Source organism: Pundamilia nyererei, unplaced genomic scaffold (assembly GCF_000239375.1).
Source record: "Pundamilia nyererei isolate P.nyererei 1_Seehausen unplaced genomic scaffold, PunNye1.0 scaffold00066, whole genome shotgun sequence".
NCBI lineage: Eukaryota > Metazoa > Chordata > Actinopteri > Cichliformes > Cichlidae > Pundamilia > Pundamilia nyererei.
In genome coordinates this window covers 2,967,373-2,984,170 of record NW_005187467.1, presented here as the reverse complement: position 1 = coordinate 2,984,170, position 16,798 = coordinate 2,967,373, and the positions used below count along the sequence as shown (strand labels likewise).

The 16,798-nt window shown below is 40.5% G+C and overlaps 1 protein-coding gene across 1 annotated transcript in view; it reads left to right on the top strand.

Annotated features, from left to right (window-relative positions):
- Positions 1–16,798, top strand: part of stard13b (StAR related lipid transfer domain containing 13b) — a 73,622-nt gene that overhangs the window by 10,671 nt on the left and 46,153 nt on the right. Inside the window, exons 2-5 of the mRNA XM_013911570.1 lie at positions 1,329–1,410; positions 3,422–4,467; positions 9,450–9,593; positions 10,746–10,895. Of these exons, the coding sequence (XP_013767024.1) occupies positions 3,538–4,467; positions 9,450–9,593; positions 10,746–10,895 (1,224 nt within the window). The 5' untranslated portion in view covers positions 1,329–1,410; positions 3,422–3,537. The remainder of the gene's footprint in view (positions 1–1,328; positions 1,411–3,421; positions 4,468–9,449; positions 9,594–10,745; positions 10,896–16,798) is intronic.

Sequence of the window (16,798 nt, the reverse complement as noted above, 5' to 3'; positions counted from 1 at the left end):
GTGGGGGAACTTGCACAATCGGTGGCTGACTAAATACTTTTTTGCCCCACTGTATATACTATATAGTATAGTATAGTATCTTACAGTTTTTGGAAGCTTTTGTATTCATTTGCAGACCAGTTTATTTACCTGAATTTTTTAGCGGAATCTTTTTAACTTGCTTGTTAAGTCACCTAACACTGATCTATGGATTGTTCAAGCATAAAATTCACACCTAACTCAAACTGTGAACGGTGCAGGAAGAAGGCTGAAGACAATTAGGAAAAGAGGAATAAAGAGCAGGAGGAAGCTCTCAACACTGCTGAGGGAAGATGACAGCCACAGGCTGAATGCAAAGTATTTTATGAATGAGAGAAGCATTTTCTCCCCTCAGGCCAGAGGTCAGTTTGAGTCCAAATGCTTTTTATTTCTGTAGAAGTGGTTTCACATATTATTCCTGAAAATCAAATAGAAGAGACAATTGTTATAAACTTATAAAAGCAAGCATAATTTTACTTCAAATTTCTTCCAGAAGCAGTATGAAATAAAATAAAATAAATCTACAAAAATATGGAGACCTATAGGGACTTTCTTTGGACAGACATTAAAAAAATATTTTCTATACATGAAGTAATATCAATAATGTAACTCAGTTATTAGGCATTTCCCAAAGGTGCCATTAAGAATAATGTATTTATGTTTTATAATGTGAATATTACACAAATTAGTACAATGTGGTATTCATGTAAAGCGAACAGTCAGTGTTTGCTTGTAAATGAAAACTTGAGGAAGCATGCTTCCTTTTCAGCATCTGAATCTTCCGTTTCAATCTTCTCACAAAGATATCATCTTAATCTGTGATTACCTGCTCCAGCCTGATTCCCAGGGTGAATGACTTGAAAGCATTCTTTCTCATCACAGTGTTTCAAAGCTGAGCACAGACGGTTCAGCCAGTGAACTCAGGCATTCCCCAGAGGTTGTTTTTGAGGTCTTGAAACCATTTCACGTTATTTTACACTATCAACTGTTGGTCCCTTTACTCTGCACACCCACCTCTATCTCCTTTCCCCTCCCCTTTCACCTCCGAGCAAGTACACATTCTCCCTGCTCATATGCATATTCTGCGTCGTAGTTGCTGGAAGCTGATCACTCTTGCTGCCCCCCTATCCCAGAGAAAAGCATAAGGAGGGGGTGATGGCAGGCTTGCCAGAAGAAGTCTATGTGAACATGTTTGCCGCTGTGAGGGGCTGTCCAACTCTCTCTCTCTCTCTCTCTCTCTCTCTCTCTCTCTCTCTCTCTCTCTCTCTCTCTCTCTCTCTCTCTCTCTCTCTCTCTCTCTGTTTTTACAGGAACCAGGCTTGCTGTTTCTGTCTTGCCATGATTTCAGTGACATTGTTTAGGAAACACAGACAACTCATTTCTACTCAGCAGGTAAGAGTCACCTTCCCTGTGCTTATGAGTGTAGAAACCACGATAACTGTTAATTTCTCTCTTTGCTAATAATGCTTAGCTGAGTTTGTGTGTTAGGCTGTATGTTGTTTCTAAGTATGTTGAACTATTCAGGACTTTTTTCTTATTGCCTTAATAATCCCCCAAGACTCTTTTCACTTTTCTAGATAGTCTTGCCATGTCAGTGAACACACTAAGTCTGTTTTCACTCTGTGACTTCTGCTCTTCATTAAAATCAGCCCGGCATTCATCTGAGGATAATGAGACTTTTCAAGGAAACACTAAACAAAAGAAAAAAAAAAGAGAAAGAAAGAAGTAAGAAAAAAATAGCATTTCCTTGAAAGGCACCCTAATCCTCTGTACACTTCACATACACCATGTAGGGACAGGTTGTACTGAAGACCCTATACAGAGTTTCGTAAACTATTATATAACACTGCTTATGCCTTTGCAAATGCATATGTCTAGCATTGTTTTTCCAGTTAGGATTTGTCCTTGTCTGAGAATGCCTTATCTGCTTGTTTTCCAAAGTTCGTGTGCATGTGTGTTTGTGTATGACTGTTTGTCAAGTGTCTCAAGGCCATGTAAAGGCGTTGCCAACTGCTGATTTCTCACAGAAACAGCGCCGACCCACATGGGCTAAATTACACAAATTAACTTTCAAAATACACGTAAATACACGTACCTAAATGATGATCTTGATAAACATTTGGGCTTGCATTAGCACTGTGACTTGTTTTGCTTTTAAAATGCTGATTAGAAACTGTAGGTTATGTTTATTCAGGAATTGTCCTGGATCATCTGAAAAAATGTCATTTGACTTACACAGATGACAAACTTGTTTGGTGGCAAAATAAGTGTCGCGGTTCTGGGTCAGTTTGACCCAGTATTTTGAGTTGTCGTGTTTTGGTGTGTTTTTGCATTTTGGATTCTTTCCTTATGATGATTATGAATCTATGTTTCAGTTATTCTTGTTTAGGGAGTTGTTAGTAGTTTTTGTGTTCTCATGTTTTTGCAGGTTTAGTTCAAGTTCCATGTGTCATTTTCTGTCTGTCTCTCAGTGTCGAGTCTGCGTCTTTGTGTGATGGTTTCTTGTTCCTGTTTTATTGTGAAGGTCTGCGTCTCATGTGAGTGTGTTCAGTTTTACCTCTTGTCTCGTCTCGTTGATTACTCCCAGCTGTGTCCCCCACCTGTGTGTAATCTCCCTGTGTTTCTCTGTGTGCATTTAAGTCGCGTCTTCTGTCTTTGTAGTTGCTGGTCCGTCTGTGTATCCACCCTGCTTCATCTGTGTGTTTTCCTGCTGTCAACCGCCATCTGTTTCTGTTCGCTCTCATTCATATTCAGGTTCGTGTTCTGTAGTCAGTTTGTTCCCAGTATAGTTTAGTCTTTGTTCCGTTCGCCTTTTGTCCATTTTTATTTTTTGTGTTTAATAAACCACCCTCACACCTTTACAAGTGCCTGCGTTTGGATCCTCCTTTATTTTTCCACACGGCTCATCTCATTCGCCGTGACAATAAGGAAATTGTTTGTTTTTCCGGGTACACTTTGAATGTCTCGGGCTTGTCCAAGGTGCGTTTTAAAGAAGGGCTTAATGAAGGGGTGACATCCACGGACATCCTCTGCCCTGATGAATGGCGGAGTGCGTAATAAATCACCAACTGTGGAAGAGCAGTCAGATTCCTCTGTGCAGTGATGTCACCACTATTGGGTGTGAAACAGATCCAGACTTGAACAGCCCAGCATGAGCCAGATGTTGAGTTTAGTTTCACTCCACGCTCTTGGCTGGATGGCATGTACTCAGAGCCGTTCAAAGCTAGATTTAGAGGCTTTATATTACACATGTACAGGGTATAGTGAGGCTGTGGTAATTACAGGACACAGAGACATACGTAAACATCTCGAGTATGTATCATCTCGTTTTACGTGTGCTGTGAGCTGTGATCTTCTTGTTCTTTTTCACATGAATTACAAATGATCTGTCTGTTTGTTTCAGGTTCATTTGCTTCACAGTTTGAGAGTCTTGCATGAAAAATGGCCGTCCGATATATCAAGCTCAAGTACTTGTGGATTTATGCTTTGAATTATGAAATACTATAAAATACAACAAAAATGGAGGTCACATCGGAGGTGAATTTGGAGAATCATCAGTCTTGGACAGTTTTAGGATTGCACAAAGTGACCTTTCTCACAAAAGACTCACCTAGAGAATATGCTGCTATCTCAACTAATGACTCACTGGAGCGCAGAGGAGATGATTTTTGTTCTAAAGCCCAAAGCTCACTCTTAGAGCGAAGTGGAGATATAACCACAAATGAAAAGGCTTTTGTTTGTGCTGTTCAGAAGACTGTGTGCTTTCTGGAGACTGAAGAAAAGTCAGTCATCCCTAGGGAAGCATCTCTGAACTCAGCTCAGCTTCTTGAATCGAAACTTATTTCACTCAGGACTAATCAGAGCTGCTGTGGTAACTTTTCACCTCCTCCTCCTGAATCAGAAGACCAGTCAAGCAAAGCTGTGCAGAATCATCCTGATGAGACGCTGGATTTTACCTGTGAATATTTGAAAATAGACCGCAAAAACTTTGACCCAGTCGCCCTTAATCGGAACTCCATTCCTACCACTGAGGTCCCTGCAGTTATTCCCGAATGTGGCTTGAGAGTCCTGGATTTGCCACACATTGTGAAACACAAACAGAGCTCCATTACCTTCTCAGACTACACCTGCCCTCCGACAGGCAACGGCTATGCTTTTGTAAATGAGAGCTCTGACGACGGAGGCTCATCACAGGAAGGTGAGCAGGACGATGATGGTCATCACGACAGCGACAATGACGACGGCGACAATGACGACGGCGACAATGACGACGACGACGATGACGATGTGTTCCCAGAGCTACCTCACGGTCAAGATCTCCTTGTCCATCATAGACAGAGGAACGCAGGCAAAGAGAAAAAGAAACTTTGCACGAGCTCACGAGCAGGAAATGATCACACACTGAGAAGCTGTGGTTATGAAGCAGAGGGGGAAACCAGCAGTGAGAAGGTATGCTTTAAAATATTCTCTTTTGCCCTTCAATTTTAGTATTAATCAATTAATAACCCCTTGCCATGAAAATAGAAGTTATTTTTAGATGCACAATTTCACAAATAAAATATCTGCTTACTTGGCAACAGAAAAGCAACATAATGAAGTGGAAATCTACAACAGTAGATTCATCACTAAATGCTGCCACAGAACTGTTTATTCCTGCCACATAAGGCAGCGCTCACAGCACTCATAAATGACACGTGATATTTATTTTAGATGTCCCCCTACAAACCCCCCCCCAAAAAACTATATATTTAACATATGAAATATCTCAATACAAGACATAATGTAAGAAGACCCTGCACTTGAATTTAACACGTGTGAAATGTTTTCCCACGTGTGCTAAAACCGGTGAATTCTGTCATAAATTCACACAAGATTTCTTGGAGGCAAATAAAATAAAGTGTTTTAGAGCATGATATCCTAAGAAGAGGGAAACGGATATACTGATAACATAGGTACAGTTCAGTGTCTGAATTCATGATTTTTCTGTTTTCTTTAGAAAAGGAAAGGTTGACACTGAGAGATAAAACAGAATTGCTATAAGTGTGTGGGAGTACATAGACTCCACATTGGTACTGATGTACAAAGCTGTTTGCAGTTCTGTTTCCTTGCACTCCATCAGAAGGCAGCAACATTTCAGTAGGCCTATTGGCACCGAACTTAGCTGCCCATTACTGAGCTTTCTGCCCCATCTTTATCGAAGGCAATCACTAATCTTTATTGCCCTTTTAAAATCTTATATGCACATTTGTCTTATAATCCATTAAATATGTGTTCCGCTACAGCTGAGGAGGTTGTATCCAATTGCACATAACTGTCTTTTTTTTTTTTTTAACAGTCGAGCAGGGCAGAGTAAAGCGCATGTCGACTTCTCTGTCTGTTGGTTGGGGAAGATGTCGTAATGCCAGCTTTATGTGCAGAATGATACTCTGCCCTGAATAGGTTGTTTTGGAGAGGAGTTGAGGAATGCAGGGAATCCAGGGAGTCTGTTGTAAATATTATTAAAGGACAGCAACAAATGTTTCTTGTGCTGTCACACGACAAACCGTGTCATCTTATGGCAGGCAGGCTGTTATGTGAGGGTTACTGTAAGCCAGGATAGGCATGTAAAAGTTGTTTGTGAAGTTTTAAGGAACTAGTGTGCGGACAACTTTAGTCTCATAGTGTGTTATTAGAAGGTGGAGCCAGTAGGGCTATGGAAAATATACCAATAAATGAATACACAAGTAACATAAAGTAAAATAAAAAGTAGCAAACATCAGCGTAGCAATATAAATTAGTTAACTAATTAATTACTTATCATGTAGTTATTGTTATTTGCTTCATCTCTCAGCCTCATCCTGTCTGGGGTTTTTTTTTCCCTTTTCTGAGTTGGCTCCAGACCTCTGATTGAATAATTTAAATATGTAATTGCAGAACACTAGAGCTGCACAGTCCAGTTTGTTTTGACTGTGGTAGTGTGCATATCTTTCTTTAAAGTCTCTGGATGTGAAAGATTATTTCTGAAATAGCACACAGTTGCAGTAGTTAACATGAACCATATGAGGGCACCATTTGCATAAAGTTAACACTCTGTGGTATCTTCACAACTCTTTACTTCAGCTGATTTTGGCTCAAATGTAAGTAAAAGAATGCACTTCTTAAACTATCTTTCCAGCTCTACAGATATGGCTGTGGCTGTGTTCATGGGGTATTTTTGCAACACAGGGTAGTAGGAATGTAATTTATTCCTCCAAGCAGCCAGGTAGCCGTTGCCCTTTCGCATGACCGGCTGCTACATTTGGATACCTCCATGGTGATCTCTGGCACTCTCTGTGGGTGGCGTAGACTAGGCAGCCAGCCCAGAGCTCACACACTTAACTCCTCATTTCCATGTCAAAGCCAGTATGTTGGGGTTTACAATGTGGCCAATTTGCGCTGATAAAGTTATAGTCAGCTCACATCTTGTTGTCCCCAGATGATAGTATTGATGCATTTATCTAAAGGATTGACTCATACCAGCGCAGTTGCTATGGTGTAGAGGCTTCACACAATTGCCAGGGCAGGATTGAGGGTAAAGGCATGACGAGATGAATCAAGGGTAGTGTCTCACTTGACTGTCAAGTCCTCACTGGAATTTGTCTCATTCCAAGTAGAAGTGCCCACATTCCTGAGGAGCACCTTGTGGGGATGTCACTAAAAAGATGCAGTGTGAGTGTGTTACAGATTTGGCTCAAGCTTGTTCCAGAATGAGGCATCTGGCTCTTGCGTTTGTGTTTGTCTGATACCCAGGGTCAATTACCTCACAAGATCTCCAGCTTCCGTTCCTTCAGTATTTTCAGTCATTTGGCCTAGAATTGATCACCAATATCTTTAAAATGACTAGTTCGGCTTTTTGACTCTTCATCAAAAGAGTTCAAATAGCCGCAGACAAACATACACTGAGCAGCTGAACAACTTTTTCCTTCCATGACTGTTTTTCATAAACACAAACAGGAAAATATCTTGTTTTCAATCTGCAGAATACCTCAGACAGACACAAACAGAAGCCGAAACAGAAACACTGAGCGTGTAGGAGGATTCTTTTTTGGGAATAAGTGTGTATTCTTTCATTTTGAATATCCTGATGAAGCTTACATGTAAAATAAAAAAAGCTCAGGCACAGAATCATTGTTATCATTCTCATTTCACTTATTAGCAGTGGCCACAAGTTTATCCACCACAGGGCAGAGTTTGTGCCGTCTGGTTTCTGTTCACAATAAGTGAAAATTCCTTTTATTTGTTAAGCAGACAGAGAGGATTGGGCTGTCTAAACATTCTGATCCAATGTCAAACCTTTTACATTCCCTGATCAGTCTTGAAAAGCAGACCTAGCAGAGAAAGGAAGCTTTATTTTTTCCTCTTTGGTGACCCCTCAAGACCCTTCAGGCCTTAGAGGTCAGCAGGGGATTGGCCAGATTTAGGTCATTCCTCTGGGATTGAGTGAAAGGAAGCACTTTCTCCCAGTGCTGGGTCAGTCAGCTAACCATGGCTGGTCAGCCGGCTGAAAAGTGTGCCTGGTGTCTCCTCCAGCTCATCAAATTTTAGAAAGAATGCAAAATAAGTTTGTAATATTATTTAAATGTTTTGCTACATTGAGAGTGATTTACAGCTTTAAGAAAGCTGATGATATTAAATAAAAAGGGATAAAAATATTAAGTAAAAAGGGATATTACTATTAGTACAAATATTACTCCTACTGCTATTAGTGTTATTATTACTTGCCTCAATGTCACAACATTTGTAGAGCTCCATGTAACCAGGGATTGTTTGAGTTTATTTCTCTGAAATGGAGGTATTTATTAGTAAGAAAGTTACTTTAAAGTAGATGGGATAGCTTGTATTTATTCTTACTTTTCATTAGATTTTCCTTTTTTGTTTCCAAACATTTGAAAATATTGACCTTCTGACTGGAAAGGTACACTTTTCCAAGGCATTGTCAGGAACTCCCCAACAGAGCATTCATTTGGAAAAGTAAGCTCTAATGTTGGAGAAAATGACTTGATTACAGAAGGCTCAGGCATGGGTTTTAGTTAAAATTCTAGGAAATTACGTATTGGTTTTACGGAGGTGGTTGATGATCACTGCCTCTGAGTTTAACAGGAAATTGGAGTCGATCAACATTCACTGAGGAAAAGAAACACCCAGGCATTACTTTCTGTAACTATCTGGGATTTCGAGGAAACGTTTAAAAGCCTGGAGTCACGATTGTTACACACTCTTATCTTTTGTTTTTACTCAAAAATCCACATTTTAGCAACAAAGTAGCTGGGAAGGAACTGATATGACAACTGCGTGCAAACTTGAAGACGTCACAGACAACGATTCAGAATGGCCTTGGTGCATCTACCTCATACAAAAACATGAACACAGAAGCTCTACTGGATAAACCACGAGTGAACCTTTGCTGATCTGAACTCAAACTTCTGTTTACTAAATGTCCAGCTCTTTGTCCTGGAATACAATTTTAACATACTTACTCTGCAGTGTATGGAATACCTGGAGGAGCTCCCTTAAAACTGTTACTATTGTGATAAATCCTCCAGAAAACCCAGGATTTCATACTCAGGTTCTTGAAAAAGGTACACACGGGTGCTGTTGGATTTGATCTTTCCCAGGGCTACACAAGGAAAACACAGTGATATCTGTCCTTTCGGTCAGGCTGACATTCTACTCAGATTACAGAACAGCAATGATAATTTATGCTTTGGTGACTGAAGTGTATCCAGCTGATTAATGAGGATGGACCTCCAGAAGCACCGACACAGCTCCTGTCTGCGTAAAGATGGTCTATTTATATACGCACTATGTGTCTGGGGAGTGGTGAAAGCCAGTGCGGGGTATTCCATCATGCTCTGTATGGCACACATGTCTGGAACCTCCTCGTCTGCTCTTTCACCCTGAGGATATCACATTTCATGCATGCATGGCAGCAAGGCAGACCTCTGATCTCTGCATCTGCAATTTACAAGAACATTTTGGGGGGTTTGTCTGTAACTTTTTGAGCCTATGGGGATGTGGTAAATTGACAGATGTTACCTGGAAGCTTGCATGTGTCAAATTTGACTAACCAGTCACCCTCATTTGGATTACTTCCATTGCAGTTTTGATGACGACTTTTGATTTTGATGATGTGATTAGTCTATGCGATTTATTTGACAGTTAAAACTTGCAAAAAATAAGATACAGATGTTTTCTGAAAACTGTGAAAAGTCTATTATAATACATCAGCAATAATTAAGATAGTAAAGGTGACAATTTAAAATGCCCAATTTATTGCAGAATAAAACACCGCTTGATAGTTTTATTTAGACAGTACTAAAAAGTGTCCCTGTATTGACTCAATTTTTGGCTGAATACTATATAATGGCATTGTTTGCTTGTTGACTCTTACCTGAGTGCTTGATTACTCACAGGAGTCTCCACAGGTCCAGTCACCCTGGTCGGAGTCAATAAATCAGCTAATGAAGAAACTAGACCAGCTTAATCTGGACATAGAGGAGGCTCTGAGTGCAAGCTCGTCCCCCTCAGACACGCCCTGCACCACCCGCAAGAAACAGGTTGGTGTCTGTTCACACAGCTTGATATCATAGCTATAATTAGCAATGAGTTTTGTATTTTGATACTCGTGCAGAATTAATAGTACGTGTCACTGAATGTGTTATAAAGCAGCATGCGGGGTGCAGCACTTCCACTTTCAGTACCTTATGATATGTGAAGTGTTACAGCCACTTTGGTTTGGTATGTCTGCATTCCTGGGAAGCGCATGCCGCATACTTGGTCACACTTTTTAAACTTTCCTAAATCAATTTAGTTTGCTCTCTGAGAAAATCCCAGTGGATTATTTGGACCTGTAAGTAACAGGTGTTCAATTTTTTTATGTCCTGGTCCATATATTTAAAGAGCTGCACATTAGGTGAGGATATAGACAAGCTCTCAAATAAGGCAGGAATAACCCATAAACCCAGTATGTGGAGGGAGGTATAGTGTGCTGCAAGGTTTGTGAGATATGGTAATAAAGTCTGTGACACTATGGGCTTTGTCACGCTGTCTAGAAGTATCTGTGTGCCTCTTAGTCTGTGTAATCATGTAGGTCTGCGGCGCTTAGATGTGATACTGGAATCTACAGTGCTTTAGCCTGGTCAGAGTGGTGCAGCAGGAACAGACTGCTATTGTACTTTTGCCATTACAACTGCGACCATACCACTGTTTTCTAAAAAGGGCCCTTCTCATGGTGGCGTGTTTCATGGAATATCTCACAAGAGTTTGCATTCATGAACAAAAGTGCTCTTTTGGGCTCCATATGTATGTACTGCACAGAAGAGCTGTTGTGTTGGAAGGGAGTTTGTATGATTTGGTCCATTAGGAATGGCTGAAAGAGGCTTACATGCCTCACAGGCATCTGCATAACCATCCCAGGCATTCACTATTACTTGCTTTAACTAATGACAGGCAACTGGGCAAGAAGACAAGACATCTTTACTGGGACATTTGACAAGGTCATACTCTCTGTCTTCTCAAAGGAAGATGCACACATACAGGCTCCTTTGTGTGCTTCTGTCAAGCTGATTTGAGAGTGGAGATTTCACTTCCCCACACGCCGACCTCAGCCTCTTGTTTTCTTTTCCCCTGGCCACTGTTGAGCCCATCCTGTCCTTTTCTGTTTGACCAAACAGTGTTGTTGACAGTTTGCTGTTGTGATGTTGTTGCAGTGGGGTGGTGCGCTTCCAAAGCCCACGTTAAAACGAACCCTGAACGACCAAGTTCTCCATAGACCAGAAAGAGAAGAATGTCAGAACAGAGACTGGTTTTCTACACCTCGCAGCTCCTCAATGGGAACCAGAGCAAGAACCAAGAAGACGGTAAGTTTTTCTAAGAACCTCAGCTTCCTGCAGGGATCAGTCAGTTTCTCTAAGCCAATAAGAGCTTATAGTGTGAGGTACAGGATATGCAAACTCTGCTGTTGTTCTCAATTGATTTGGTAGATCCAGCCTAAGATTTAAGTTTCTGGATTTTTATTACAGCATATTTGGGTGACTGCCAATGGGCATTACTCAATGGACTGCCTGTTAATTTAAAGTAGCTAAGAATTATTTTCTTTCTTCTTCCTTCTAAATTATAATGATCTATAAATAATCCAATGACAAATGATGTAAATTTACGTTTAGCTTTTCTGCTGCTTTATGACAGATGATCCAAGTCGATAGCTTTTTAGGTTGTCTGCTTGTCCTTGAATCTCATTCTGGTGAATGTAATATCTCAAACATTCAAGTAGTCAAAAGTCATAAGTAATGGTGACTGTGACCTCACTAGTTGTTAACAATCAGCGATTTAAATAAACCACAGTGGCACGGTGGTTAGCACTGTCGTGGAAGCGAAGGATAAGCGGAAGCGAATGGATGGATGGTACAAAGACAGATTTGTTAATAGCAAATGTTATGAGCTAGATTTCAGTTTACACCAAGAGACATTAGCGAGTCAGCAGTTTTTCCTACATTCTGTTAAACCCTGTTTTTATTTAAATCAATTTCAGTTCAATTTTGTTTATATAACACCAAATCAGAAACAACAGTTTTTTCAAGGTGCTTTATTTTGTAAGGTAAAGACCCTACAATAATACAATAATACAATAGTACAAAACCTCGGGCCAAATTACCATCCCATATGGTAGCCAATGATTTTGATGTGGCAATCAAAGAGACCTTAAAAAGTGAATGGCATAGGAGAAATAAATACTGTTGCAAAGTGGCCTTTACTAAACCTGCAGGGAAGTAATCGATGTGACTATAAACAAGGGTGAAGAATTTCAAGCATGAAGTGGCTTGAAATTCAGCAACTTCAAGCGACAACCTTTTACCTGTCTCTGCACTGTTAATATCAAAGTGTGTAGACAAAACAAAATCCCAAAAGTAAACATTTTAAATGTGTAACTATTTTAAAGATAAAGCCATCATTGGGATTTTGATCTTTTTCATTCCCAATCTACACAACATTTCCATCTGTCTACACATCTGTAAATATTTAGGGTTTGGATTTGAAATCAGGTCAGTCAAACATCCTTAGAGAGGCACAACTCACTTCTTATGGCAAAGAATGTGACTGTTTCGCTGCCGTGAAGAAATAATTGAACAAATAACTGAAACTGAAAGATTTCTAGAATATAAAATCCCTCTAATACATGTTTTTAGTATCATTTTGTGACATGTTCATCCACATTATAATATTTGATGTTAGTCTGAAAAGGTTTCATTTTGTTTAGCTGCAACACGAAACCACAGACTGGATTTTGTTGTAGTTAAACAAAATGAATCATTTTGGTCTCTGGAACATTCTCAGAATAGGTGACACCTGTATGTTCTGTGAAACCCGTGAGTACCTCTTGGAAATGATGACAGCATGAGTTAAAACTTGGTGTCAGAGCAGCTGTGTATGTTCACATATTTTATAGATGGAGTAATTTTGTTGGATAATGAGTTCATGTTATTCTTCAGTTATGAAATGTTTTAGGCTGTTCAAGAGATCTGTCCCATGGTCACAAAATACCATATCAGTAACTATAGCACTATCCCTCCACAAACAAGCAAATGAACATATATCTGCAAATGCCAAACAATATAACTAAGTGACCATGCAAAGTTTACAGATATAGGTGAAATGAAATGACATGCAGCATGGACATGTTAAGCTCTGGGGTCCATATGAAACTTCTGACAGCTGGGAGTTGAAATGAAGTCTCAGTCACAGACTTGGAGTCAAAGAATATACAAGCTGAATGTGTGAGACAAAACACACGGCTGGAACTGGTAATTGCAGCTTCATTTACAGATGTTTTATGAACCATGTGGCAAAGGTTTTTTGCACCAGGATGATACACTCCCTTACATCTGTAACATCTCTAAAAACTGGAATGCAGTTCATAGCTTCCTCAGGCTAGACCTTATCTGAGTAGGAATGTCTTGGATGTTGATTAAGATAATGCCTTGGTAGAGGAAGATGCACACAGAATTCTTTACACAATGTCTACAGCAAAATATTATGCGATTTTATAGAAAAATATTCCTTGCGTGTGGTTCCAATGAGGAAAATACGTTTTAAGGTTTTCAAAGTTGTCATAAAAAATCCATTATGAATAGCTAAACAGACCTGATTTTACAAAAGGCACAAAGAGACGTATCTTTTTTTCTGCAAACAGTTCGATTTCAGTGCTTCTAGCATTAACTGGACTTGAACTGAAAGTTCATTTGAATCATACTGCAGCAGCACTCTCTTGTGTCACATGGTGTTTAGCTCCTGCATCTATGAAGCAAGTTCAAGATACCCAGAATATCTTACTGTGATCTGGCTTCATCTACCCTGACGTCGGCAATGTAGGTGGTAATCAACTCGATAAATCTACCCAGAGTTTCTCAATCTAGCAACACGCACGTTCACATGAAAGCGGTGGTGTTAGCAGCATCTGACCAGTCACAAACATGGAGAAGTCTTATGGTAGCAAAGATGGGAAGAGGGTAAACACATAATACAGAGTAAAATAATAGAGCCACTCTAGACAACACAGTTTGAGTGTATGAGAGGTAGCATTGCACACTAGTTTAGCATTAGAGTGCTACTCCTTTTTCTTTTTTAATGTGTTGCGCTGTTCAAAGAAATCCTTAAAAGCCCCAAATCACCATGACATTTAGTTCATGATGAGTATATGTGACTATGAAGCCTGAAAAATAACAACTCTATTCATGTTTGTACTGGTTAGCTTCACCCTGCTTTTGAGACCAGCTTTTTTTCAGTGTTCTGTGATTGGTGAATAGAGACGTATTTGGGTTGAGGTTTCCTCCATTAATTGCCGTTGACAAAGACGGGTATACGTAGAGCATGCTGGTCTCTCATTCAGACTGACTGTTCGGCCTTGTTGACTTGTCATGTGTGGTGAGACAGCAGCTGTCATTCACTTACACAGACTTGTCCATCCGTATAAACATTCTTGTTGATGCAAGCAAAGGGAAGTTTTTCCTCTGACAACAGCCATGAAAAGGTACTCTGTGCTTCGCTTCTTTTTAGGATGTCACATTTTCTGACCTGTAACCTTTGACATGTGTCTGTGATTGGCCTGAATCAGGCGATGTGTGCTTCAAGTGGGTCAGATCTCAGGATAAGTCAGGATGAAATACTTTTCAGGGGCTTTTGAGACAAAGAGAATGATTGATGTGTTCATGTCTTTGAAACCTCTTCAAATTGGTACAGTGGGGCAAAAAAGTATTTAGTCAGCCACCGATTGTGCAAGTTCCCCCACTTAAAATGATGACAGAGGTCAGTAATTTGCACCAGAGGTACACTTCAACTGTGAGAGACAGAATGTGAAAAAAAAATCCATGAATTCACATGGTAGGATTTGTAAAGAATTTATTCATAAATTAGGGTGGAAAATAAGTATTTGGTCACCTCAAACAAGGAAAATCTCTGGCTCTCACAGACCTGTAACGTCTTCTGTAAGAAGCTTTTCTGTCCCCCACTCGTTACCTGTATGAATGGCACCTGTTTGAACTCATCATCTGTATAAAAGACACCTGTCCACAGCCTCAAACAGTCAGACTCCAAACTCCGCCATGGCCAAGACCAAAGAGCTTTCGAAGGACACCAGGAAAAGTATTGTAGACCTGCACCAGACTGGGAAGAGTGAATCTACAATAGGCAAGCAGCTTGGTGTGAAAAAATCAACTGTGGGAGCAATCATCAGAAAATGGAAGACATACAAGACCACTGATAATCTCCCTCGATCTGGGGCTCCACGCAAGATCTCATCCCGTGGGGTCAAAATGATCATGAGAACGGTGAGCAAAGATCCCAGAACCACACGGGGGGACCTGGTGAATGACCTGCAGAGAGCTGGGACCAAAGTAACAAAGGTCACCATCAGTAACACACTACAACGGCAGGGAATCAAATCCCGCAGTGCCAGATGTGTTCCGCTGCTGAAGCCAGTGCATGTCCAGGCCCGTCTGAAGTTTGCCAGAGAGCACATGGATGATACAGCAGAGGATTGGGAGAATGTCATGTGGTCAGATGAAACCAAAGTAGAACTTTTTGGTATAAACTCAACTCGTCGTGTTTGGAGGAAGAAGAATACTGAGTTGCATCCCAAGAACACCATACCTACTGTGAAGCATGGGGGTGGAAACATCATGCTGTGGGGCTGTTTTTCTGCCAAGGGGACAGGACGACTGATCCGTGTTAAGGACAGAATGAATGGGGCCATGTATTGTGAGATTTTGAGCCAAAACCTCCTTCCATCAGTGAGAACTTTGAAGATGAAACGAGGCTGGGTCTTCCAACATGACAATGATCCAAAACACACCGCCCAGGCAACAAAGGAGTGGCTCCGTAAGAAGCATTTGAAAGTCCTGGAGTGGCCTAGCCAGTCTCCAGACCTCAACCCCATAGAAAATCTGTGGCGGGAGTTGAAAGTCCGTGTTGCTCGGCGACAGCCCCAAAACATCACTGCTCTCGAGAAGATCTGCATGGAGGAATGGGCCAAAATACCAGCTACTGTGTGTGCAAACCTGGTAAAGACCTATAGTAAACGTTTGACCTCTGTTATTGCCAACAAAGGTTATGTTACAAAGTATTGAGTTGTATTTTTGTTATTGACCAAATACTTATTTTCCACCCTGATTTACGAATAAATTCTTTACAAATCCTACCATGTGGATTCATGGATTTTTTTTTCACATTCTGTCTCTCACAGTTGAAGTGTACCTCTGGTGCAAATTACTGACCTCTGTCATCATTTTAAGTGGGGGAACTTGCACAATCGGTGGCTGACTAAATACTTTTTTGCCCCACTGTACATCTCCTCTGGGGCTCAGCATCTGGTTTTTGGAGTGTTCATTTTCCTGAGTTTATTTCTGAAACTAGGTCTAAAGCAGGTCTATTGAGACTAACTTACCAGGGCTGCATTTACAGAAAATTTATTTACAGCACAGAGTCAAGCACAGAGATAAGGACTTTCTTCATGTCTGTACATTAAGAGTATCTAAACACTCTTTTCAGTGTTTAGATACGTGAGGAAATTCTGCCAGGCTGTGCCAAATCTCACAGTCAATAATGAGGGATCCATCAGTGGCTATACCTCATGGTTTGAAGAGGCTCCACTCAACTCGTCTATGTTTAAACAGAGATAAAAATACACACATAAGGGTATGAGTCATACATTTATGACTTGTTTTTGAATTTGGTTCTCAAAGAGAGTTGGATTTTTGTGCCTGGAGGTAACTGAGTGGTTGAGCCTGCTAACCCTGGAGAATTCCCCCTCCACCTGCCAGACACTTGTTGGGAATTATTCCCTTAATCTCCTTTCGACTGCCTGCTGTCCTTTGTGCTTATTTGCTATATTCCCTAATAGTGTCAATGACTATCTAGAGAAGACAGCAACATGGACACGACTTTTACTAGGTTGCTCATCCAGCCTAGAGGTAAAAATGTGAGGGTTTATACTGTTTGTAGTAATGAAATTTTTGCTAGTATGTTAATAGAAAATCTAAACAGTGCCCTGTGGGCTAATTGTATGTTAACAGTCGTGATGGAGGCTCTGTAGTTTTAGAAAAAAGACATCTTGGGACTATATGCTGCATTTTTGCCTATTCCACAATGAACGTGGAATCAGGGCAGGCAAACAAGTGGATAAATCAAACCAGTGAGCCACAGAGGGGAAATGGAAAAGAGAGATGGGCAGGAGAGCAGATCATGTCCAGTCAGGAAAAGATTTTCAGTT